The 25,784-nt window shown below is 41.9% G+C and overlaps 1 protein-coding gene and 1 long non-coding RNA gene across 3 annotated transcripts in view; one reads left to right on the top strand and one right to left on the bottom strand.

The window, feature by feature from the left end:
* Window positions 1–25,784, top strand: part of LOC145443656 (uncharacterized) — a 79,236-nt gene that overhangs the window by 50,896 nt on the left and 2,556 nt on the right. Inside the window, exons 2-4 of one of the 2 annotated variants that reach the window (XM_080321594.1) lie at window positions 14,293–14,614; window positions 15,727–15,953; window positions 16,441–17,012. In XM_080321594.1, coding sequence (XP_080177720.1) covers window positions 14,520–14,614; window positions 15,727–15,946 — 315 coding nt within the window. In that variant the 5' untranslated portion in view covers window positions 14,293–14,519 and the 3' untranslated portion in view covers window positions 15,947–15,953; window positions 16,441–17,012. Of the gene's footprint in view, window positions 1–14,292; window positions 14,615–15,726; window positions 15,954–16,440; window positions 17,013–23,255; window positions 23,587–25,784 lie in introns of those variants that run through there. The other variant, XM_080321595.1, reaches the window with a different exon arrangement.
* Window positions 509–8,507, bottom strand: LOC145443657 (uncharacterized). The gene is made up of 2 exons (XR_013916502.1): window positions 7,476–8,507; window positions 509–2,590 (listed from the first exon to the last, which is right to left on the bottom strand). It is a non-coding gene; the product is annotated as an uncharacterized LOC145443657 (long non-coding RNA).

Raw genomic sequence — 25,784 nt, 5'->3', positions numbered from 1 at the left:
TGACACTTATTTAACGCAAGTTATGTGCACACATTGAAACGCATGAACAACGAGGACGATGAAGTACTTGCCTCGTACGATTATTTTCACTGATTGTGTCTGTCCTGGAATTCGTACAAAATGTGACCCTGACGTAGCGTACGTAACGTATATCGGACTGCTAATAAAGTTCGCTACCTGGTTTGCGGCCCGGGGATCGTTGTTTAAAATAAAAAGGCCATTAGGTATCAACCGCATCTGTTTTCGCTAATGGATAGCATTCTGTAAACGCCTACTGAGAAATTGTTCGTGAATTGTTACACCGCTCCCGCTTAGTGTGGTGTTGCCGATTTCCGGTGAGCTCAGTTGGAAATCACATCACACGTCTTGCACTTTTGCGTTTGTATTCCTAGTACGAGCTCGCGCAGTTGTTGCGATGATAAGGCGCTGTGAGTTATCTCATCCAATCTCATGATCAAAACATATCTTTGGCGAGAATGTTGCATGGTCAATTTTAGTGACGACAATATTTCGTTGTATTCAACGGTTTATTAATAATAATATCAGTACCTTGCCCATTCTAACTCAGGTGTGCGTCTGGTGGGTAGTTAATTTCGCGCACTGATGCTAGAGAAATCTGGTGAAACGAGTTTATATATGCTAATATATGTCACATAACAACAAATATTAATCGATCTAATTAAGCTGAAGCGATCGGACTCATTTGACATCGATATTTATTTGCAAAAACATATGAAAGAGACAAAGCCGAATGATTCAAAATACAGTATCTCTCCAGTGTCCATCAAAGATAACAGGAACCAAAAATTTGATTATTGCGCTTCACTAAACTGAAGGTGCGTGTAAGTAATTATTACCTCGGGCGCGGAGACAGTACGATTATGCGTTTAAGACACATGAAGCATGAATAACGTAGCAAGGCACTCGAATCTTGATAATTCCAAAAGAAATACACGCATAATCAAACTAAATACATTACAAGAAACGTGATCAATTAAATATGACGGCACCTTTTGTGCAAACATACACGTGGACGTTTGCGTAACTGCATGCGACTGCTAAGCAACTTCGTTGTGTCATACTATTGTAAACATAGTGTAAACTACGAAAGCGTCATGAGATGACCATTCACCTGGTAAAGATAACAGGGAGAACTTTGATTTGATATCGTCACGGTCAATTGTTATCACTTGACAACGTACTTAAAATTACGTCCACAACCCAACGGGGTTCGTTTACGTTTAGTTACAAATAATTCATGGATTTAGTTGAATCAATGAATACGAAATATGAAAATATACAACCAGGTGCCGTATCGTAGTAACTCCAGGCATTTTAATTCGTCGCCGGTACTTGATGCAAGTAAGATGATTCCGACTCATCCGCGTTTTCAATGAGATTTATCACCGCTTAAGCTGTCGAAACGTGCTTACATAATCCTAATGCTTTTCCGCATGCCGTCAGTACGACTAGATCCCAACAAAACAATAGCCGGTTAACTTCGCCCACGTAATTTAGTCAATAATTACAAGTCGCCCACTCATCACATTTGGTTTCATCACTCTGTGAAAACCGCGATGCGCTTTTGGAGCAAAGCCGCGAAGCTTCGCTGCAATGGGGTTCAAATTTTGTTCTGTGCATACTTGCGTGTCCGTGAAACTGTGATACATTTGAAAAAAACTTTAAATGTTATAATGATTTGTAGAAAATGCGAAGAAATTTCGTCACGAGGTATATTCTTTTCCGCTTGTCGGGCACCGCAATGAAAGCAAATGTGGAAATATGTAAGCAGGTCGCATCGTAGTGATTTCAGACATTTTAATCCGTCGCAGTACTTGAAGCGCGTAGGATTCAACTTCGTGTTGTCAGTGGGATTTCTGACCGCTAAGCTGCCGAAACATGCATGCATAATACTCTTTTCCGCGGATCGCAACGCATGCAGGTAGTACTGCTAGACCTAATAAAACAATACACGGTTAAATCCGCCCACATATTATGAATCGCCCACGCATAAAATTTGGCTTAATTGCTGTGTGTAATCTGCGAACGGCTTTGAGAGCAAATTCAAAGCTTCGCTGCGGTGCGGCTAAAATTTTGTTTTGTGTATCCTGCGTGTCTTTGATTAGTTTTAAAAATAACTTCGAATAATATAAATTTATAATGATGTATACGAAAAGGAAAGAAATTTGGTCACGAGGCATATTCTTTTCCGCATGTCGGGCACCGGACAAGCGCGAATTCGCAAGATAAACATATCGTCGGGTTGCGCCTGTGACAACACAGAAACGCGGCTCGGGCCGGCCTCAACCCGCAAATCACGCAAAACCCGCCTGAGATGTCGTGGGTCCTTTTCGATGCGTGTGGGAGACTGTCGGACTCGGTTATCTTTCCGTCTATCGAGTCAATCTGTTCTGTGTCCGTGTTGCGTTCAACGGAGTCTATGAAAGCGCATATGGGCTTCGACTCGCGGCGGATGCTCCGTGGCGATGGCAACGCCGTGCGCGAACTCATGTTAAGATCGCAAATCTTGGATCGAGACCAGTAGTTTCTGTCTGCTGAACGGTAATTCGCTTTTGGAGGAATCCCAAACCTGCAACGCAATATTGCATCAGATTAATGAGCAACACTTATCATGTAACTACAATCCTTGAATCTATGAATCCGCACTTTTAATCATATTCCACCAATCTATGAGAGGCCTAGCGTTTACCCACTACAGGGCAGTAGCATACATATTGCAACATATATATTGCATGTGCCAACTTGAGTGATCTCAAACCAACTGATGGTTACCTCTTCCTCAAGACGCATCAGTGCCGGTAGAGCCCTGGTATATTCCAGTGAAGGAAAAGTTACCACCCTGCCACCCACAAGTAATTGTATGTTCAAGGTTCGGCAGAAGCAATATGATGATATTGTCGATTCGGTGATTTTAGCAGTCATGCAGTTCACAACTTAATAATAATCGATCTACAGACTTTGTGGAAAATATTTAGCGAAAGCCTCTGGCGAAGTGTCATGCTCGGCATACGCGTTAAGATCATCACGCATTTTCTCCCAACGCAATCTGAGCGAGCACTATGATGTTTTTACCACGTACGTACCTACAATGTACAATTGTACATTATCACGCGTTGTACAAAACGTGAATCGGCACGCCAGCGAGGAGAATAAGGTCCAAACCCGCTTCACTTGGAAAAATGAAACCACAAGTTCCTATATGAGCAGCCGGATTCACATCAGATAACTGACAGGACGACTCTGTAGCACTAATACTATGTCAGCGCTCCATTTATGTATTCCTAACAATCAACATACCGTGAAATGTAACAATCATAGGATTGGTATTTCAGGGGATGTATGGGGCAATAAAAATGATATAAGTGACGGAGTTATCATGTAGGCCTAGCGTGTTAGCCCTGCAATCATTTACAATAATCACACTTATACTTATAGCGAACGTCAATCGTCGTGCTAGTCGTGTCGTGACTTGTCTCAACATCTAACGAATTTTCGAGGCCAGTTTAAGCGATTTCCTGCCATCCGGCATTGTCGCCGAAGCAACGGTCACTCCTGATCGCCCGATGTAGCTTTACTGCTATCATTGAGCTACCCAGCAGAGATGAGCATGGATTAGGATTAGGATTTGAAAAAACCGAATTTGTGAAATTTTGTCGGATTTGGATTGGATTAGGATTAGATTTTTTTTTTTTAGCGGATTAGGATTGGATTAACTGATTTTGTGTGAAATTGATATGTCGTGTGGCGAATGGCGACAAACTTTATTTAGATCAGTTTTTAATGTGCTTATGGTACACTACACTATGATACACCCGGTGCCAACGAACATGAGAGTTGCAGCCCTATGCTAAGTTGTCTTAAATCAAGAGAATTGTTGGTTGTGAAAGAAAGCGTTCCAATTCTTTTTTTGCATAAATTAGCATTTTATCTGGATTTCGAGTTACAATCGGATTAGGATTGGACATGGATTTGAATATACAAAAGTTCTGGATTAAAATATGGATTAGGATTTGAAGCTTCGAATACGGATTGGATTAGGACATAAAAATTTCAAATCCGCTCATTTCTGATACTTAGGTGTCGCAATCGAGGAATCCCGTTTAGTAGCCATTTAAATCTGCCGACTATACGGCCGTAAACCAAACTTTACGCTGATTGGTCGAGAGACAATGGCCATGGATACGACGCAGCAACGGAGGACGCTGCATTTACTTCAACATATAGTCGGCACTACGATGTATTCCTATAGCCGTGTAGACTGTATAAAAACGACAAGATTACAGTTAAATGTTTATTTATTCATTAATAATGAAATTAGGAAAGGAAATAAAATATTTAATAACATATACTGAAATATAATGCCGAAATACTACTGTGTTTATGAATGCAGTGCCACCAATGGCAATGAACTGGGGAAGAACAGATTTTCCCATTCATTTCCTTCCAACGCAAAGGTCAGGAAGGCTTGGGAATGCAGAATAAGAAGGCAGGATTTCAAGCCTACTTCCACAAGCTTCATTTACTCCTCATCGCCGACCTCACTGCAGTTGCACTGACTTAAAAAGCCCAGAAATCACAGTGAGGCGAGCTACAAGTCGGCAGCTAAAGAGCCGATGAATCGCGAGCCGATGGATGAGAGAGTGGAAAGAATGTCAAAGACAAGAATAAATGCATTGATCAGTTCGAACACTGTCATGTCGTGGAGCACAAAGCCTTAAACAGGCTAAAAGCACCACTGTTGTGTACAATAATAATAATAATAATAATTTGCTCCTACCAATTTTGCAAGGAAGATTTTGCTGCTAGTGCATTATAGATATACCAATACAGTCACGTCTAAAGAGAGGTGCGATTCCCAGTCGCAATCTCCGTGGTGAAGCAGAAGATTATGCGCATTGCAAAGAGGCGGACCCTGAACTCCATGCCGTGTCAACTGTCTTCCTGCAATGTTGTGGATGCTGCACATGCAAATCTTACATTGTCATCTGGTGATCCTGATCTAGAATCGCCATCGTGTAGCCTTGAAATGGAATCTTCAAATCCATCACCGGAATCTTAGGGTGAGAAGCCAACGAAGTCAGTCATATGCAGATTAGCTACCTAAGCCCACAGAACATCAGAACAGAGAGGATGTGCAGAATGGGGTAAATACATAGGGCTCTTCGACTCACAAGTAGCAATTTTGGTAGGGTTTTGGACTGCTTTGAGGGAAACAAGACAGCAGGTACTCCATATGCAACATCTCTTTTCAAATCCCTTCAATGACAGTACAGTATGAACAGGTATTCAATATTGTGGGGGTTATTGCACGAAGAAAGCGCCATTCAAGACTACTAAGTATCACGCATGTGAATGTAGCAAAGATTGGTCATGTTCTTTTTCCATATGGATATCTGGGTGCTTCACATGATAGAGTGATTCCAGCTGAGCAGACCTCATCTGCACTGGTGTGCTTGAGGTATCGTAACAGCACATGCAATGAGTTCATGAAATTTGAACTTGGGCAGAAATCACAGGAAAGGAGTTTTTATTTGACTGCTGCTAGATAATTACAAGTAACTCACTCTTATTGGCATCGAATTCAGGCCCAAATGTATGCCACAAATAGTCCTGCCTTCTTATACTCTGCCTTCCCAAGCCTTTCTGTCCTTTGCGTTGGAAGAAAATGAATGGAAAGATCTGTTCTTCCCCAGTTCATTGCCATTGGTGGCACTGCATTCATAAACACAGTAGTATTTCGGCATTATATTTCAGTATATGTTATTAAATATTTTATTTCCTTTCCTAATTTCATTATTGATGAAGAAATAAACATTTAACTGTAATCTTGTTGTTTTTATACAGTCTACACGGCTATAGGAATACATCGTAGTGCCGACTATATGTTGAAGTAAATGCAGCGTCCTCCGTTGCTGCGTCGTATCCATGGCCATTGTCTCTCGACCAATCAGCGTAAAGTTTGGTTTACGGCCGTATATGATACGGCAAAGCCATGACGCTCAATTCAATCTCTGCCGTCGGTAACCGAAGCTTGTTTATTACTTCAGCTAGGGATAAGATGGAATAACACCTGTATTTTTCCATTTGTCATTGTTTCTGTTATACTGCCCTTACTGCGGTAAGTGTTGCGGAGTGAATTTGAATCGTGTCGCGTTGGTATATTTTTTCGAGGATAGAACCCAATTGGTAACTGTGCGTTTTTGCTTCGTACGCACGAATCTCACAAGTACACAGCATTTGGCGTATCAAATCAGCCATAGTTGGCGTGGCGAAGCCTTGTCATAATGATTCGGGCATGGATTGGATTTGATCATTGTGAGCAATCTCCGCCTAATTTGCGGGTTTGTCCTCAATCCAGACTTGGACAACTAGAAAATTTTCAGCTTTTTCAAATTAGATTAGAATTAGAATTAGAGCTACAGTTTTTTTCCAAATTAGATTAGAATTAGAGCTACACAGTTTTTTCCAAATTAGATTAGGATTAGAGTTAGAGCTACCCAGCTTTTTCCAGATTAGATTAGAATTAGAATTACTGAGTTCGCAAAAACTTGGACATTGAATGAAATTGTGAATGAGAAATAATTACAGCAAAAATCAGGCTCAGTTCATATCAAAGCACAGTGCGTTCCCATAAGCGTGAGAATGGTCTGTACACCAAGCTTGGCTCGTTTTGCAGTAACCAGGGTTCACCGAGACGCGGGCCACATGCAGCCAGCGATCTGATTTGTGATTTTGGAAGAACGCGAAGTAAAGCATTGTGAAATGATGAAAGTGATTTCAGTTAAAAAAATTTATATATTTTTTCAAAATAATCTATTTGCCTGTGCCCAACAACACTATTCCGCACTAGCAGAAGCCGCTTCGGCGTTGCACTAACAAATGGTTAGTTATTATTCGTCACAATTACTACTATGATCGTACGTACTGTGCACTGTAAGTAATGCGATGGCGGCTTGGAAGTTGGCACTAGATTGCCCTGTGCGAGAGGGATATTCTTATTAACTCGATGCAAAATGCCGCGGACAACGAGGCATTTTCAGAAAAACAATAAATTCGATTAAAATTAGAATTAGAGCTTAGGGCTATTTTACAAATTCGATTAGAATTAGAGCGTGGAAACATTTCACAAATTAGATTAGAATTAGATTACAGGCATTTCGCGCTAATTTAGTGAAATTAGACAACTATAATTATCTAGTTGTCCAAGTCTGACTCAATCTCCTGACTATATCGACTATCTCGTACCCCGGTTGGGTGAACAGCAATTCACGTTCACTTTGTGCGATGGTCGCTAAAATACATCTGCTCACATCACGACAGCATGACACTCGATAATAAGAAGACAACTTTCAGAGACATCGACTGGCTATTTCATATGTCCAACAACTAAATTCTAAAAGAGCCGTTTGCACACCTTGTCATTAGTCGTACGTATCACAAATTACTCACCGGACCTGTGAATTAATACACTGCTTCCACAACCAGCTTTCAAGTATATTCCTGTCGACTTAGATGTACACTTTGTTGCATTCAAGCATGCAGCGCCAAATGACGCAAGCGATCATATGATTTTTGATGATGTCTAGATAGGAAATTTTTTCTTATGTTCCGACCGCATGTTAAAACCATGACATCTTACCAATTCACGCGCCACAATAGATGAATCGCCGAAGCATTTTGTCGGTCATTTTTTCCAAGGCGTGGAAGGGGTGGTTACCAGCGAGACCGCATCAAATGGCAACTTGATCACGGACTTGCCGCGTGGCAACGGTGTTCTGGCTCCCGTCACAAGACCCGATATCCTGGGCGTTTAAGGGGTGGCATTTTCAGTCTCGTGATTTCAAATTTGGAACCGGCTTAGCGGACAAAAATCTTACTTCGAATAGCCTGAGGGAATTGCGCAAACGCATAACCCATTGTTCGTTTGGTTATGTAATTAAGCACGGCTAATGCAAAGCGACCTCGCCGTTGCATCCTTCAATAGAACCGCCTGTGTTCATCAGTGTCTTTTTCTGGATTTAACATGTGTAGGGGTTTGTATTCGTGATGGTGATTAATTTAATTGGTTGTGATTTGCCACTCGGTACCGAGTGGGCTACCTAGCCTACCGTTTTTATGTGATCAATGGTTTCGTTGCGTCTTTTGCTATCAATGATATGCGACGGTGCCATGTGAAATTGTACGCCGGTCTTTACACACAATTTTTTAAATATCGCTGGCCTTTTTGTGATTAATTGCAAGTTTGCCTCAAAGTAGGCATCCTAGTAATATCAGCTCAATTTCAACCAGAAGAAACGGAACGATTTCGATTTTCCGGCATTTGATATAGTAATGGTATTTCGGTGGGGAATTTTGTCACATCGTGTCCCGCGCATGCCAGAAAGGAGCGGGATGCTGTTTTCCACGCTTTTTCATTCTGAGACTGCGCCTGTAATAGAGTTTGGATGAAGGCATTGCTTGGAAAAACACGACACTTATTAGCCGGAAATTAGCCTCGTTCAAACGACGCCTATATATTTGTATGCATATATAATACTATCCACACTGGAAGCGGCGACCACGAAGGGGAAATCAACTAAAAAGCAATGAAAATATAGGATAATACGTTTCCCAAGTGACAGTCCATAGAATATCCGAAAGTATCTTTTGTCGTGCCATTGCTGATTTCACGAAATCACAACGAAGCTTGTCGCTGTTTTTCTCGCACTGCTTCTATGACAACTGTACACTGTGTAAAGCCAGCGTACTCTGACTTCGGGATCGGCTGTCGGTATTGCAGAAAAGCTGTGTTATTAGCGCGTTGGTGCAGAAATGTGAATATATTGTCAACATATCATATATGAATGAACTTCAAAAAGGCTCTCACCACACCGCTTCTAGTCGCGCTTTTAGAATAGCACATTCCGCGGGCTGCTGTGTTCTGCCACCTATTTGCATGAAACTGCAGTATGATATGAGATTTAGGCTAGGCCTATCATGTAGTAGGTGCGGATTTAAATACAGCGAACAGATGTGCTTAGTGTTTACTTTTCATGATCCCAAATTAGCCATTGCTTTTGTCAGGATATCCCTGAGCTGGTCCTGGTAATACCTACGAGGGCAAACATATTTCAGTCGTTATGTTCACGAAAACTTGTGATTTCAATGGCTTGTCCAAATTCCAGACTCGTATCCATGTGCTCATCTTGTGGGCGTGTTATAGGCGTGTGACCTGACGGCGTGGGCTATGTTATTACCTTCACTTCATTGAATGCTGTGGCTTTATTTGACGCAAGCCGGGGTATTTGTTTCACCGAAACCATTCTCCTTTGTAATTTATCTGAATATATAGCGCAGGGTATGCTGTCTTAGTTATTTTAGTGACCATAAAGACAGGACAAAGATCGCAACCCATAAAGTTCTGCGCTGAGAAGCGGCAGTTATGAGTTTGTGCTGTTTTAAATTGTCATTTCTATAGAAATTAATGTCGACCTTTCCCTTGTCTACATTTGAGAACATAAGATTATAGATTTTCGTCAGCGTTATGCTTTATCAACTGATATATAGTCGAATTTTATCTTCTGCGAGGCACTTAGAGAGCGCTGGGATAGGCGAACATTAACTTTATAGGGTATACCCGGCGTGTTAAGCCTCCGGTATACGCAATACGTATGGTCTAGTACAGGGGCGGGCAACTTCTTCAGTCGGCGGGCCGGATATAGGAAAATTAAGTACTTGGCGGGCCGGATTGCTGAATCGATACATTATTCGCCCATATATCTACATATACAAGGAATAAATCGTACTTAATGTATTTTACCGACAGCAATGTCACTGCAAAGCCGTATATCGCCGATAATGACGAAGACAATGTATATTTGAGAACAGCATTGTTATACAGGCGCCGTCTGTTTCTCTTTAATCAATTAACACAAGGTGCAATCCTTAAATAAGATTTCAAGGCGTTCTATAAGACCGGTACCCACAATTTACCGAGATATCAATTCATTAGGGTTGAGTACATGGTAAATGCCGATACTGCAAGTCTTCTTGCTTCGATGAACTTACGCGTGAGCTCTACTCTCGCACGGTGCGTACACAAGTATATAATAACATACAGTCACTGTAATTTGACGCTTACGCAAGTAGCGGGGTGTCTCGGCGGAGTGGCGCTGCGGGCCACATTATCATGTAAGACAGGAAACTGTCCGCGGGCCGGACAAAATCCCTTCGCGGGCCGGATCCGGCCCGCGGGCCGTATGTTGCCCACCCCTGGTCTAGTAAGACAACAGCGCCATACCTTCTGACAGTTAGTAGCGTCTCTGAGCCTCTCCTTATGTTACATTGCGTTGAATTTGCCTTCGGCGCAAACGAGTTTCGATTTTAAAGCGTTCGAAGATTAACTTGCGGCGCATTTGTAAACGGCTAAGGAATATCGGTGTACTTGCGTGATATAATCAAGACGCTTTCGAAAACCAGCAGCTAGCAGCGATAAAACTCGGTAGCAGTTTTTCGTCCATCATATTGAAAATTCAAACGCTGCCTCGCACACATTGACAAGGCATATCGTCGTCAAATGCTTCAACCAAGCGTAATATGCATTGGAGCAGTATATATATATGGAATATTTAAAAGCGTGTAAGATTGTCAAGTGTAACAGCAACAAGATTACATCGCATATATTTTAAGATTGCAATCATCAATATTTGATGTTCTATCACGGTTCAACAAAGTATTGGTTTTAGTAATATACTATGCAAATGCAAGTGCGATTTGTACATTACAATTTACATGCATGTTAGTACTCATGCGCTATTTTCTTCATCGTTGCATGAGTTCTAATTGCGCGTCAAGGTTTTCGATTGAGTGCTAGAAGAAATATTTTTATCGCGTGTTCAAATGTTCGTATATAAAAATGTGTTGCGTGTCGCATAAAAATACGAAAGACCTGTAGAAACCAGATCACATTGTTTTCGACCCGCAAGTCCTTCCGCACATTGTGCATCCATACTGTTTCGTCTCGCAGTGAAGGCATAACGTGGGATTGCTGTGACAGCAAACAAACCCAACCAGACACGGCCTCAGTCTGCATATCTCGCATAGCGAGTCCTCCGAATGTTTTGTAGACTTTTCGCGTTCTCTTGCTTCGACACGTTCTGGGTATTTCACGGCGTTGTCTTCTAGAAACCATCGCTCATGCGTGTTCGCAGTGGTCCCATCCGAGCCAAGGAAGGCCTTGAGTTCTGTTGTTTCTTGGTGTCGTATCAGAAGACTTTTTAACTTATATCTAGTGGACATTCTGTTCGTGTTCGTTGTGTTGTACTAAATGTCTGGATATAAACGAGATGTATATTATATACATGATAGCATGAGATCACCTTTCCAGATGCCTAACATGCAAATAACAATATGGCTGTTTAATTTCCACTATCTTCGTGTGGGCTGTTCGGCGTTCATTTCTGCGCTGAAGTTTTATGTACGTCATATTGGGCTCGTGTCCCTTTGCAATGATACGCGAATAATTTTCCACTGTTTCATTCATTCCGTATTGAAGATCTGTAAGCCGAAGCGCGCGCACTTCCTGTTTTTACGCGTAGCGTATCAGGCCGAGGCCGAGGCTTTTAGTGTTCTAAAATGAATAGACAGCGTTCGCGCTCTATTCATTAAGGTTTTTTTATCCGCAAAAGTCGGGATTGATAGGCGAATTATACATCTACCATTTATACTCGCTAATGGCGACTTCCAGCATTTGGCTGTACAGTGTGCAGTGCACTCGATAAATATGCTATCGCCGGATATGAATGAGAAGGCGATCAGCTGATCGTGGTTATTGGTCACAAAGGATTGTTCAGAGTTCGAAAACGACTCCCGGATCGCGAGAATACGGAAAAATATTATAATTCCGGTTATACACCGCATTAAAAGTAATTTGATATTTTCCGAACACGCCTATTTGATTGCCCTTTCGTAACAATGCAGTGGGTCGTTCACTACTGCAGTGCACAATGTACATATAGATGCCGTCTCCACTACCGCGTGCATATCGTTAATTTACAACGTGTTTTGGTTGATACGATTGATCGAAACTATAATTCTCGTTCATAGAATTATTAATGGTAAGGGTCTAAGGGAGGTACAATATCATTACTCTAATAAAGTCGTATCTTTCGACTCAAATCATTGCTATCAATGCTCGATTCAAATTCGAGAAGTCGCGTATTTCTGCACATCCCTAATCTTGAGCAGTCTCGATGATCGCATTAAATTTGATTTAAGATTATACGTTAGTTGCTGTGCTGCCCTGCATCCATTGCGGCCTTAACGACACGCCACTTATGCAAACTGACGAGATAGTGGTGAGGTCATATGATCGAATGTGATGTATTTTTCCATGACGAAAAACCCCTTTTTTCGTGCTCTCGACGCCTTGCCACCAGCGCGCGACGTAATGGATTTACGTCACTGTCGCCAAGCAACGAGACGTGGTGCGATTTCCGGCGAACGACGAGCGCCCACGCGCATTCTAGTCAGACGCGTTGCTGTCGAGGGCTTTGTTGTAGCCGTCAGTGAGCCGTGCTAAAAGTCGCCAGATCAGCAATGAAGAATATAGACTAGTGTAAAGCTATCAAGTATCAATGTATTCGAAACGTCGTATTCTAGTCAGACATTGAAAACTAGATAATTCTAGTTGACTAATCAGACTAATTAGTGCGGAATGCCAGTGATCGAAATTCTGGTTTTCGCCCGAAAGTGCAACAGGGTAAGTCTGTCCATGTAGTGTGAAATGAGCCAAGCTTGTTGTACATCCATTTGTCATTTCATGCAGATGATAATGAGATGTGATTTAATTTGAACGGGACTTGGTTTTTGTGGTATTTCATTCTAATTCGGAATATAATTCAATTTTCCAGTTTTTCCGAATTCAGGGATTCTACTTCTAATCTTAATTTGTGAAATCTCCATATTTTCAAGACTCTGATCGTGTCCAAGTGCAAACGCGGTGTTTCTTGCCGGTAACCGAAATAACAAGAAAGCGATCATTGTTCTTGTCGGGAGTTACGGTTCGTCTACATTCCTGAGCAGTACATATCAAATATCCGTTGCGAACTGGTCATCGTTGCGTCACCGTCACTGACAAGATGGCGGCTGCACGTGATTCCAAATTTTTCTGTGACGAAATAGGTGAACAGCATCATAATTGATGGCTGACCAATCCAATCCAACCCTAGTTATTTCCCCCCGCACAGTTGGCCCATACTCGAAGCGCATGTTACCGAATGCGTCATAAGATGCGTCAACTCTTCTTAGCAACGAGCTCCAACACCTCTTTCGCACGAAAATCAGAATCAACCACATGTCTTTTATCGACAAGAAAAGGCGGTGGCACACCCGCCAACTGGGAAATTCCGTGGTCGCTGTAAGACTGTGAGAGGAGGTCGCTACACAGTGAATACGATATGTTTCCGCAGTCAGTGTGTGCAGCCAGTGACTTGGTTGTGTTTGTATTTCGATTAGGTGTTACCAATAGCATTAGCCATTGACTTTCATATCTAAGGGAAGGGAATATTGGCTGTGGAACAAGTTTTTTATGAGCAGTTCAAGAGTTACTGATGAAATAGAAGTTTGAGTTAATACCTAGCCATTGTTACACTGCTAATTTTATTCCGAATTAACTTGAATTACTATCAATGTGCTTTGTGCAGTCCACTTATCGTCAGTTCTGCTTATGGGGTTGTCGATTTTCCACCAGAGTATCTCGCTGCCTTCGTGTTTTTACCTGTGCATCTATGTTTTGCTACAACCCGTGAGCCACTTCACCTTTGATCGATACTTATGAGCAACCGAACCGTTGTTGTAGTGATTTTATGTTCATGGTCAGGGATAGAAACAATAATCGAGTTGGCAACGTCCTTCCAGCGAACCGGACTCGCATTAGTCGGATTAATTATTCAATACTGGCGAGTCGCCGATTATTATCGTCGATTTTCATCCATCGTTCAACCCGACTTTCCATAGCCACTATCCTGCAACTGCAACACAAAGGGGGCGTGTCTCAGTGCGACCATCCATTGGCTACGTTGCTCGTCACGAGAATGTGACGTGCTTGACGTAACCGGTCGCCTTGCTCTGCTCGGCAACCGGATAATCATCGGTCGGGCCCTAGTAGTACTCACTGTTCTGTTAGCTTTGTCCGGCTAGGTCAAGCGCAGGATGCTCATTTATCGCTTACTAACTACGTATAATTTCCTATAATTTCTGAAATAAACCGGTGCCATTGTTCTGAATTTACAGTTTGCGTAGTAGCATAGATGTTTCCGAATATCGGATTATAGTCCTTTTGTGTTGTCGCCGGGAAAGTAGCCTGACACTCGAGATACTTTTCTAAGAGCGAGCACTCAATTTGTCAGGGCTTCCCACCGATACGAACGATTTCCAATCGGGCAGACGCGTGTCACTGCCCGCCGCATTCAAAAGCTAGCCGGGGGCGCTGTTGAAGGGCGGTGCTGCGGCCTACGTTCATGATGAACCGCTTTGACCTTCACCGCTCGCGAATACTTGCATCAAGAAGGAGCAAGTCGGACGATAGTGTACGTGGCGATGCTGCGTCGGAAAGGTAACTTGACAATACTTCACTTTGTAGGACGTTAATTTGAAGTCGTAGGGTGCTGCTTTGAAATTCATTCGCTGATTGCCTTAAAAATATACAGTGCCTGTATTTACCTGTGTCAAGCTCAAGACACACTCTCGACACTCGATAGGCTTTAAAGGAAGTGCGATGCAAATATACTTTGTATAAAATTCCTCAGTTTGATAGATTCCCATCACTGTACAGTGTACGTGCGTTGAACTATTCTTTGTTGTATGTTTCGATACTCGAATATGTGATTGAATTGGACATAATAAAATTATAACATAATGATATGGCAATCACCAGCATACTTCACAAATACCTGCACGCTTGAAGATGAGGTTTCCAATATGGATTGAATGCCTGTTCAATTTCTCATGGTATATTGCTGAGTCCATCTAGACATGATCGTTTGCGGTTGGTATTACTATGTATACACAATACTTTTACACACACTCGGTCAATATTTGACGGCCTGCCCGATTACGTCATCTGCCATAAAATGAGTGGATCACCAGTGCTGATGGTTTGATTTATGGTGATCATAACAGGCAGACTTGGACTAATTGTACCAATTCGAGTGAACTGCTTATAATCTTATTCTAATCTAATTTTTGAATTGTCTCTCTGCTCTAATTTTAATTGTAAATCGGTTTTCCTGAAAACGCTGCAGGAGAACGGTATAGTGCGAATCGGGCCAAGCTTGCTTTACAGACATTTGCAATTCTCGCGCAACTCTGATTTATATGAACTAATATTGATTCAATATCCACATTTTCTGCGAATGCAGTAACTCTAATTCTTGTCCAATCTGGAGAACAGCGATAGCAATTATTCAGATTCTAATCTAACCAATGGTTGATATTGGGGTTGGGGCTAGTTTTGCGATTTCAAAGTCACTTGCCTAAGTGTCCAATGTTCAAATATCGGGCAAGGCAACCATTTTTTTAAATTACTGCCACAAATTACAAGGTACAGTTGAAATATGTAACATTCAGATATCGGCCTGGCTCTCTACTCGTGGGCACAGCCATTCACAAGTTTTACGCTAGATGTGAGAAGATATACAAGTGTTCATTGCTCGTTTTATCTCGCAGAAATGATGATAATGATTCCGAGGATGCCGACGTGAAGAACTACGTCTGTATCAAGTGTCGTTCTAAGATGGCGAACGAAGCCTTCACCACGTGCGATCACCTACCGGCCTACTGCTCGGAATGTATTGCTAATCTGCGGAAATGCCCCTTCTGCGAAGCTAAAGCCAACGCGCGTCGAGCCGCGCAACCGTTGGATAATCACGCGTGTCCTGTCCGTTAAAGGGGCACTGCACTCTAAAAATGATGTGGTCTCAAATTGAAGGGAAAAACGAAGAAAAAATTTGGCCGCAGCCGTTTTCTTCAGAACGCAACTGTAATGGAGCTGTGATGTATTGGAATTTCCACAGTTATATCACGCTCCAGCAGTCACGCCGAGATCGAACTTATTATAGTTGTCAGCCGATGTTATGAAGGAAATAGAATACACTAGGCCCGATTTTGACATAAATCTCTGGACATCTTCCGTTGAACGCGGTCTCTAAACCACCTTGGCGTGTACGACATATTTCCTTCATAACATCGGCTGGCAACTATATAAAGATCGATCTCTGCGTGACTGCTGGAGTGTGATGCAACTGTGGAAATTTCAATACATCACAGCTCCATTACGGTGGCGTTCTGAAGAAAACGGCTGCGGCCAAAGTTTTTCTTTCGTTTTCCCCTCCAATTTGAGACCACATCATTTTTAGAGTGCAGTGCTCCTTTAATAATCACCGATTGCGTTCATTTTAATGTTTGTCCTGTGGCTTTGATACGCGTGTCCTGGATAGTTTTATTAATCGCCATACTGTGAGAAATGGTGGCTATTTGGAATTAATACATGATCTGCTGGCCAACCTTGCTTTAAACGTGGCGATGATGCCACAAGTATTGCGGTGCGCCACCTTTGATTCATATTACGCTACCCGTTATAGTTAATAATGTCGGGTATCCGTATCTATTCACGTTGTGGACCACGCTCTGGTTAAGGTTGGTGTGGATTTCGCTGATAACGTGATAAATTTCATTTTTACCAAGTCTATAACCCATCGTAATGTCCAACAAATGAATTGAAGATCTTTAGGTAACAATTTCTAGCTAGGACTTGTCTTGTCGTGATGAAAACTGAGTACTGTAATGCAGCAGTTGTGGTGATCCTATATTAGGACGTTATTTTGTTATTTCACTATATTGTATATATATTTCACTACATATATATTTTTGTACTATCGTTATTGATAGATGATGCGGGATGTTTCCTCATTTTCTGTGTACTGTACATGCAAATATAAGGAAAATCAACTGAAGCCAATGGTTTCCGTAGTCGAGTTGGAAGAGAGTAATTGCGGGTGCATGCTGGACGCTGGTACATATATAGGCTTTGGGTCGTTCGTCGTAGGCTGCTCTATATGGGGAAGTATCGTCACTCCAGTTATGCTTGCAGAAATCGAGACGGCTCGTAGCGAGAGCTCGCACGTGGAAATTTACAAAGCGGTTACTTTCGATGCGAAGGGTCGCTTTGTTCGTATCGACTTCTAAAAATAACCTGCTAACAGTTCTAGACGTTGTAGAACGACTGAGCGTCAACGTTAACCGCCGCAAACTTTGGTTCTGTTTGTACAATTGTCGTACGCCACATAGAGATGCGATTACGTGCAGGCAAGATTGAATTTTACCGGTGGGGACTGCTGTTATTGATTAATATCAAAGCGATCAGGAATCGTCAACATTTCGAATGCGAACCCACGCATGCATGTGCGGTGATGCGGGAGCAATCGTATCCAGTAATGTCTATTTTTCCGGTAAACCATTCATGAGTTTAATAACATTGCAGGAATGTATTGGGTGAGAGCGCATATGGGCCAGTATTATTACTCTGGTGACCGCAGCTTCATAATTCGGATAGAGGGTTCAGCCGGTTCATATGGTATATAGCAGATTTAAGCGTGGTAGCAACGGGTAACCGTAAATGCGAGTGACGTAATGCGGTGCGCTCCACTCAAACGAAGGCCGGTTTGTTTCGAGAAATGACTGACATTGCGCTACGCAAGCGAGTGCGATGGGTCAGATTAGGGAGTCCCTAATAGGACGTGTATATTATCATCATTTACGCGACTCGTTAGGGTGCATAGATATATCTGATACGAAAAATCTTCAATCCGAGACCACGACATATCTAGTGCGCAGGGACCCGCGACACCTTAAAACCTTACATCTGTCCCGTTTGCAATTAGGCCTCAACGACTTATTGAAATCCCCAATAGTTAACCAGGTAATAGTTAACCAGGTGGATGCAAGGCTAACATCCTGTCGCATGTCCCTGCGCTCCACAGATGATGTGGTCCTAAATAAAAGACTAGACCAGTGGTCGGGAACCTATGGCTCGCGAGCCATATATGGCTCTTTGAGAAATTTTCAATTTTATACCTCAATTATCAATATTGCGGTAACTTGTTAGTAAATTTTCAAGACGACGAGAGTAACTATTCCGGAGGCAGCACAAACATGTCTTTGAGAGGTCAAGACAGTGGGGTATCCGGGATTAGGGGCACTCACCGCCCTCTTTAACCCCTAAATTAAAGTTGCTGTCGCACCGACGACTAACACCGCTCGCTAATTCGATCTACCAACCATCGCGCGCCTAGAAATCTTTAATCGCACGATACCTTCATTGGCGAACCAAAATAGAAGACACTTGTAGGGCAAGGCAGTATTCAAATACACAATGTATTCCTGATCTACACCGAGAAATAAAATGCCGTGGAAGTGATATGCACAATTTCGAACTCAAATTAAAAACAACGCCATACCTATCCATTTTCTTGATTGGATGTTAGCTTTATAGCATCGCCGTAAAAATGTAGATGTGCAACGCAACGTTACGTTACGCCGAAAATTTTAGGAGTCGATCAATGCTTAGGTTTTCAAAATCAGTGCAATATTTACATTTGATTGTTATCAATGTTTATAAATCCTAAGCTATTTACGATGAGTTGCGCTGTCACAGGTGATGCTTGGCCCGTCTGTGCCTCATCTGAGTCGTACCTCTCCTTTCGCGCTTCATTTTCGAACAAAAAATATGAAAATAGCGTGATTTTGAGAATGAAAATGTTCATAATCCAGTCATTAATAAACATCGATGGAAGTTTGAAGGGTTCACAATTTTACTTCACTAATCCCCGACGACATCTGAGACACTGCCCCACTTGCCTCCCCTAACCCCACGACACTGACGTATCACATGATGGGTGTATACTGCTGTAGTGACCATTTTTGACTCCACCTACCCATGTGGGCAGAAATATATGCCGCACACCACGAACCCCATGTACTAGTGCTATCAATACGTCAGCACTGACGTTCAATTGTGACGTAACAGCTGATGGACATGTATGGCTCTTTGGGCGTTACAATTGAAAATATTGGGCCAAATATGGCTCTTCGGCCGAAAAAGGTTCCCGACCACTGGTCTAGACCTTACTAAGAGTCTGAAAAACTCTTGGCCGGTAGCCATTTTCTCAGAAAGCAACCGTAACAACGCGACAGAAAATACGTCTGTACCAAAAATGTGTTTAGTATTAATTACACCGTCCCTAACAAGAATATTTTCAAAAATGCGCTTTACGTTTACCTGTATTCACAATAATGAGAAGACGGGTAGTCTTCCTAGTATCACCCGATGCCATTGCAGACCGTTAAGATGATTTAGTGGGGTTATGCACTGTGCAGTAAATGGGTTGGGGACTATTAGTTACCGGCCATTTCGTGACAGCACGGACATATGCATGTAAACTTTCGGTCAACATGCGCTGATACGCACTCCGCGAAGTGCGCTCCCAGAATTATTGAAGGCGATCAAACCGACGCAAATTGGCCGAAGCCTTCGATATGGATGTCCTAACTCCGAATCGTCCTGTCCTAGCAATCTGACCCTCGAAGTGGGAAGTAGCAACGAGGTAATTAAGATAGTAGGCCGAGGTATTCTAGGTCTAGCTTTGCCACTTTTAGGGTTAAGATATTTTGGTATCCGGAAAAGAAGGCACTTTTTACAAATCATAAAAGTCAGATTACCGGACTAGAAAACGGCAGATTCTCAAATTAGTACTGGAAATCTTGTACCAAGGTCATATTTCCGACTCGACGCCCGAAGTCTCCACGTTTTAACGATACCGTTGTTGTGTTAACAAAAAGGTCATTTGGTAATTTTTCCAGTCCTAATCCCGAATGGATCACTCGAACGACCGCATTACAGATGGACGACATATGGTAGTCCTTAATTACTTTACAGTACTCTAAAATTATTCTCATTCAAGTTAGTATAGGACAATTAGGCAAACATACATGAAGTCAGTGTTGGGATCAAGTCACTACCTTCGAGTCACGAGTCATTTCGAGTCAATGCACATTTTGACTCGAGTCAAGTCAAGTCAATCGATTTTCGAAGGTGACTCGAGTCAAGTCAAGTCAGTCGATTTTTGGAGGTGACTCGAGTCAAGTCGAGTCAAGTCAAGTCAAGTCACGAGTCAAGTCACAATTCAAGTCAAATTGCCTTTTCAAGGTATGAGGCGTGATTACGTCATTGTACTTTGCTAGGTGTCTGAAATACAGATTGAGTGGTCATTCACTTTGAACCGATGAAGGGATATAGAGTTAAATACACACGCAAGTAAGGCGCTGCATCGCTCACATATAAGTAGAACTAATAAACTACGTAAGTAATTGCACGGCCTCAGTTTATAGTTACCAGCCTAAATAGAGAACAGAGAAACGAATTGATAAGATGCAATACATCACCCTTTTGCAAATTGATATGATACAATTCGAGCCTGCTGTGGTTAAGGACTATATATAAACTATTTTCGAATTCAATTTCAATTAAACTAGAAAACAAGAGGTTTGGTTAGGTTAAGAACAAAGAACAGAAATATACCTTTTGCTATTAAATTACTTAACCATACTATAGTTTACGTCAACGTAGGCTGTGAGCTTCGATCACTTCGTTTGCGATCAATATATTTGTGATGGAACAATGGCGGCTCAGCAAAACGCACGATCATTGAATGATTGGTCGCTCTCACGGGTTACACCAGCGTTTCGCGAACAATCCGAGCATGTGCAAGATACAGTGATTTTATCGACACCGGTTACTTGATGACTTGAAATTGACTCGCGAATTTTGCTCCGAGTCACGAGTCAATCCACATTTCTGATACGCCGAGTCAAGTCAAGTCATACGAAAAAGTGACTCGAGTCTGACTCGAGTCAAGTCATGACTCGAGTCATCCCAACACTGCATGAAGTATTTCGAAAAGTAGAAGTACGTCTTGACTGACCACCTCTGCATACACAACATCTCACCGCTTATACCAAGTAACAAACATGAAACGACACATCTCAAGGGTAATCAAAACGCTGCAAATATTTGCTCAAAATACACACTTTATAACTCTTACTATAAAAGAGAGCGCTACGGAATTAGAGCCTTACAATGCCTTGATAGATGACTCATACTCACCAAAATAGCGGGGGTGTTTGTAAGGTATTGTGGAGATGGTCAGAAATGCGGCTCGCGTCATTCGTATAGTAGAAGTTAATCAGCCAATAGGCCCTTGAGTGACGAGAAGTGAAATTCCGCTTTTGCAGGGAAGCACACTTTAGACTCGACTGAGTCTTCGTAGCGCAGGAACTATATCTTGGGCGACGGGACATAAATATGACATAACGGTTGTACAAAGCACAGAGCTAAGTTTGCCATACTCATGATTCCGCCCAGCCAGCTTCCTGGTCAGGCACATATATAGCGCTGATGGAAACGAGTCATTTATTATCCACAGACAGAAAGGAGGGGTATATTAAGCAGAAATCTCAAAAATCAGAACGATTTGTACGGCACACGTTTCATATCAGTTTTGTGTCGAGTTTCCGCTTTTACGGAAACCGTGACAGCGAGTGAAAGTAAGTTGGAACCCATGGTATTACACTGTGACTTTTATTGTTGCGGTATGATATGCTAAATTAGCAAGTATTTATTTTGAATCTTGCTCATAAAGTCCCAGTCCCTATACACATGGTACATTAAAGAACAGGTTTCAAAGTAAACGCATATCCGGTTTCATTTACACATCTTATGGTCTTACTTCACGCATTAACATTCAAAAGTAGGTCTCTGTTTTGTAAATTCCAGGCTACTTTTCGCTGGTTGACAAATGCATCCATGTCGTATTTAAGTAAGCAGAATCGATTAGTGGTGAGGTAACACGAATTTGCTTCTTCGCAGTGTTTCAACGTTCAACAAATGTAACGTTAAGTTCCTAGTTTGCAATTGATATATGAAGTCTGCGACTGGATATTAACCGTGCATTCATTTGGTTTACTCATTTGAATTTTGCTCGGTCTTGTAGGGCAAATCTGAGGTTGCTGTAAGAAAGTATTCGTCTCCTCCCACTGCAGAACCGAGTATGATGCTTTGCGAAATTATTATCAATTCATTCGAAGTTCCCTCACGTTACTATTATCGCTTCATTGATCCTCTCTGATCTCGACGCATCATGAAATTTGATCGCGTCTCGCCCAGTGCTTCAAAGCGATATTGAATATGATAATCCATTACTACCAATCTTCGCTAAACAACGTATGTTTGCTGCCTATGTGATGAAAAATTGTTTGAACGAATAATATTTTTGTTTATTTATACATTTTGTCCATTTCTGTCAGCATGTTGCGAATACAGGGATAGGGATGATCAAAACATATACGCTGCACTGCATCTATAAAAGAATGTCAAGTCGAAATCCAGTACTAACTTTGAAATGGGGCGCAATATCAATCACGAGAACACGTTGTTTATGCCGTTATTGAATTATGCGGTACCTTCATTGATTCATTCCGTTCATGCTCAAGTGGTTTTAGATCCTTCTTGATGATTGTCGAGTTGTATGCGGTTCAAGCTAATAAGGCTTGTGTTGCAGTCGAATTCGAGTCACACTATATTATAAGTATTTTGGTATAATTTCATCAGGTATATCATTGCCGAAAGTGGATTAAACTGATGACTACAATTATTCTACCGTGAGAGTTGGGTCGGTATCGAATATGGCCGTATTATAATATAAAGGGAACAGACGGGCACCGAATACAAATTTATACTAATACATGTTGCAATCCGTAGTCTATTGTTGCGAATCTGATAAATATAATGTTGTGAAGCAGGTGGGACACCACTGATTAGTATGATGCCCAAATTTTATGGAAGAATAGTTCTGTTGGTGTCCTTAGCCCAATGATCGACGATGTGGGCGTTACTTCTACATCCATCACATCCATTAGTCGGAAACACTGTAGAACGCAATGCGTCATCCCGTAGTGCGCACGAGACTTGAGTGTAGCGGCGAAGCAGGTCTCGTGTTGACGCTGGCTGCGGTAGGCGTATAGTTGCTGAACGTGAAGTACGATAGGAAATTAACAATTATTTATCGAAATCGGATATAGGTCGTGAAATTGTTAAAGTAAAGAGTGCAGCAACTTTTAAGATTCCATATTTCGAATTTCAGGTTGCGTATTAACCTACGTAGCAATCAGTTACTACGATCAGCTGGATATTGCCGGCTGTTGTTGGCGGCAACTGGCAAATATCAAGGAAAATTATCGGCGAAGTAAGAGCGAGTTGCCAGTATCAGAATACACGGAAATTCTTTTATCACAAGGACTTCGGAGTCTATTGACGTGGCCACCATCGCGTACGTCATTAATCAGCTTAACCTTGTCGGTCAGAAGTTACTTGCTCTTGATGAACCATTTTCACCTCAACCAGAGGCAGAGTCGTGACGGACAAAGGGAATGCAAGCCTCGGTTTCGCCTAAGCTGTGACGCAACGTCAGAGAGGTAAGCGTAGCCAAGTAGTTTACTGAGCTTTCTAATTGATTTAAGCGCAGACATGAGTGGTATGTATACCAGCCGCCGCGTCTATAGCGTTTGAACTCCCGCGTAACCTTCTTATTTTAACCGGTCTCGAGAAAGGTATAGTGTCGCAGTAATCACGTCACAAAGCGTTATAGATAACAATTGAATAGTATATTCATATTGAAATGAACCCGAATATTTTCGGCTGACACTCGTCCGGGGTAATCGCAAGCAACTAGTAGAGAATTGGAAAGAAAATTATCCATCAACAATCGTATCACAAAATATGACGTCACCGGCATGATATATCGAATAATCCGGGCGGAGAGAGCGCTTAAGCTCAATGTACTAATTTTAGAAAAAACACAAACTCCTTGTGTAGTCACAGGCTTCGTTGGCGTATTTTGATAAAAGTCGAGTCGAAGGCACTTTAGTGAAAGTGTGAACGGCCTCTCTCGACAACACGTAATCTGTCGTCCCAATAATTTTCGTCGCAAGCGGGATGACCCAACAAATGTTTGCCAATGCCAAAATCGATGGACTTTTTCTTTACCTCCTAAAAGCCCTCAAGTTATAGATTACGTGATAAATTCAAATTTTGACTTTTATTTCTCTAATTGATGGCCGACAAGACTTCAACCTCCTGCATTTTGTAACTGAGAATAAAATCGAAATATATTTGGCGGGCCGGCCGGAAAGGTGACGAACCAACATCTACACTAGACACTATGGCTATAGATAGCTATGTGCGTTGTGCGTATGTCGGCACTGGTACATTCCTGATAAGGACACTACACAAATTGTATTGTTGGACTCAAAATTTCGGTTTGGAGCGCTTCAACTACAATGCGTGTATCGTATGTCATAGCAACATGTAAAAAAAATCAAACTCTATTCAAGATCCTTGTTCGATCTGAATAAATGTACATTCTCACGGCTTACGGCAGACGACGGCTTTACACCATTAGCTATTCAGTTCAGTTTATTGAGAATTTTCATCAATTCAAAACACTACAAAACTGCGATACAAAGATCGGCTTTTGGAAGTAGCCTACAGAACTTCAATATTGCAGCAAACAACATGAACGTATTGTTTGCTGCAATAATGGAAAGATAGGAAGGTGTTGAACCGACTTGGAGTAGTCTTTGGAATCCGACACCAATTCGGGCCTAGGCGATGTAAAGAGGAGGCATGCACTGCACAGTTACACACTGAATACATGCAACGGGAGATTTGTCGTGTCTGGACTATATCGGTCAGTTAAGAATACTCGAAGTCAGTCATTACTCACAACGATACTTCAATCCAACTCATCGCCTAGTTGTATTAGTTTTGCGAAGAATTGATTGCGCAGTCCCTTGGGACATGAGAAGTAGTCGATGACTTGGTCGACATTCATCGTGCCCAGGTGACCGGATGGTTTAATCCATGGATTCAAACAGGGTCTCGGTTTACCTGAACAAGGGTGCCGCGACATAATCAAGTAATGTCGGTTGCCTTCGACATAAAACGAAAATTGAGTGCATCCAAATTCCGAGTAGCAATCGGGCAGCTAATGGCTCATCATTTCATCAGCTCATTAATGAATAGTAAATTCACTCAAACTGACAATGATTAAGGAAGTCATCTGTTTTCCAAATATCGCACTCGGGTACTCAATGTGCCAGGGTGCCGCTAAACAGCTATCCCTACTGGAATAATCAAATATGAACCTTGTTGTACAGTGTACACGTATAAATAATTAGGGCAGTTTTGCAACTTTTTTATATCTTCCGACAGCTTCCTAAATACTCAGATATTATGTAGTATGGTGTTTTGAGCTGTTTGGAGTAATCTTATATTGCAAGTATTTGCAACTTTTCTTCATTTTTCAAGCAACTTTTTGCAGCGTTTTCGATTTTTCATGTAACGAACTTTGGTACTATATGGTACTACATGTAAATCGATCGCTTGATTATTGATTGCACTGTCATTTAAATTTGAGGTCATTTCTGATTTGACGTACATTCAGGCTGGACAGCCAAAAATTATATTTACACTGGGTCAATATTTCCGGGCTATTGATTTTGTTTGAGTTTTGCTACAGTGCCTTGGATACGGGCCGATTCGAGTATCTGATACCTTGATAATTTCAAGGGACTTGGTACTATATACAAATAGATCGCTTGATTATTTCATG

The sequence above is a fragment of the Botryllus schlosseri genome, chromosome 7 (assembly GCF_051294905.1).
Source record: "Botryllus schlosseri isolate E-star chromosome 7, Bs_hap1, whole genome shotgun sequence".
NCBI classification, from domain to species: Eukaryota; Metazoa; Chordata; class Ascidiacea; order Stolidobranchia; family Styelidae; genus Botryllus; species Botryllus schlosseri.
This window is presented reverse-complemented; position numbering and strand designations above follow the sequence as displayed.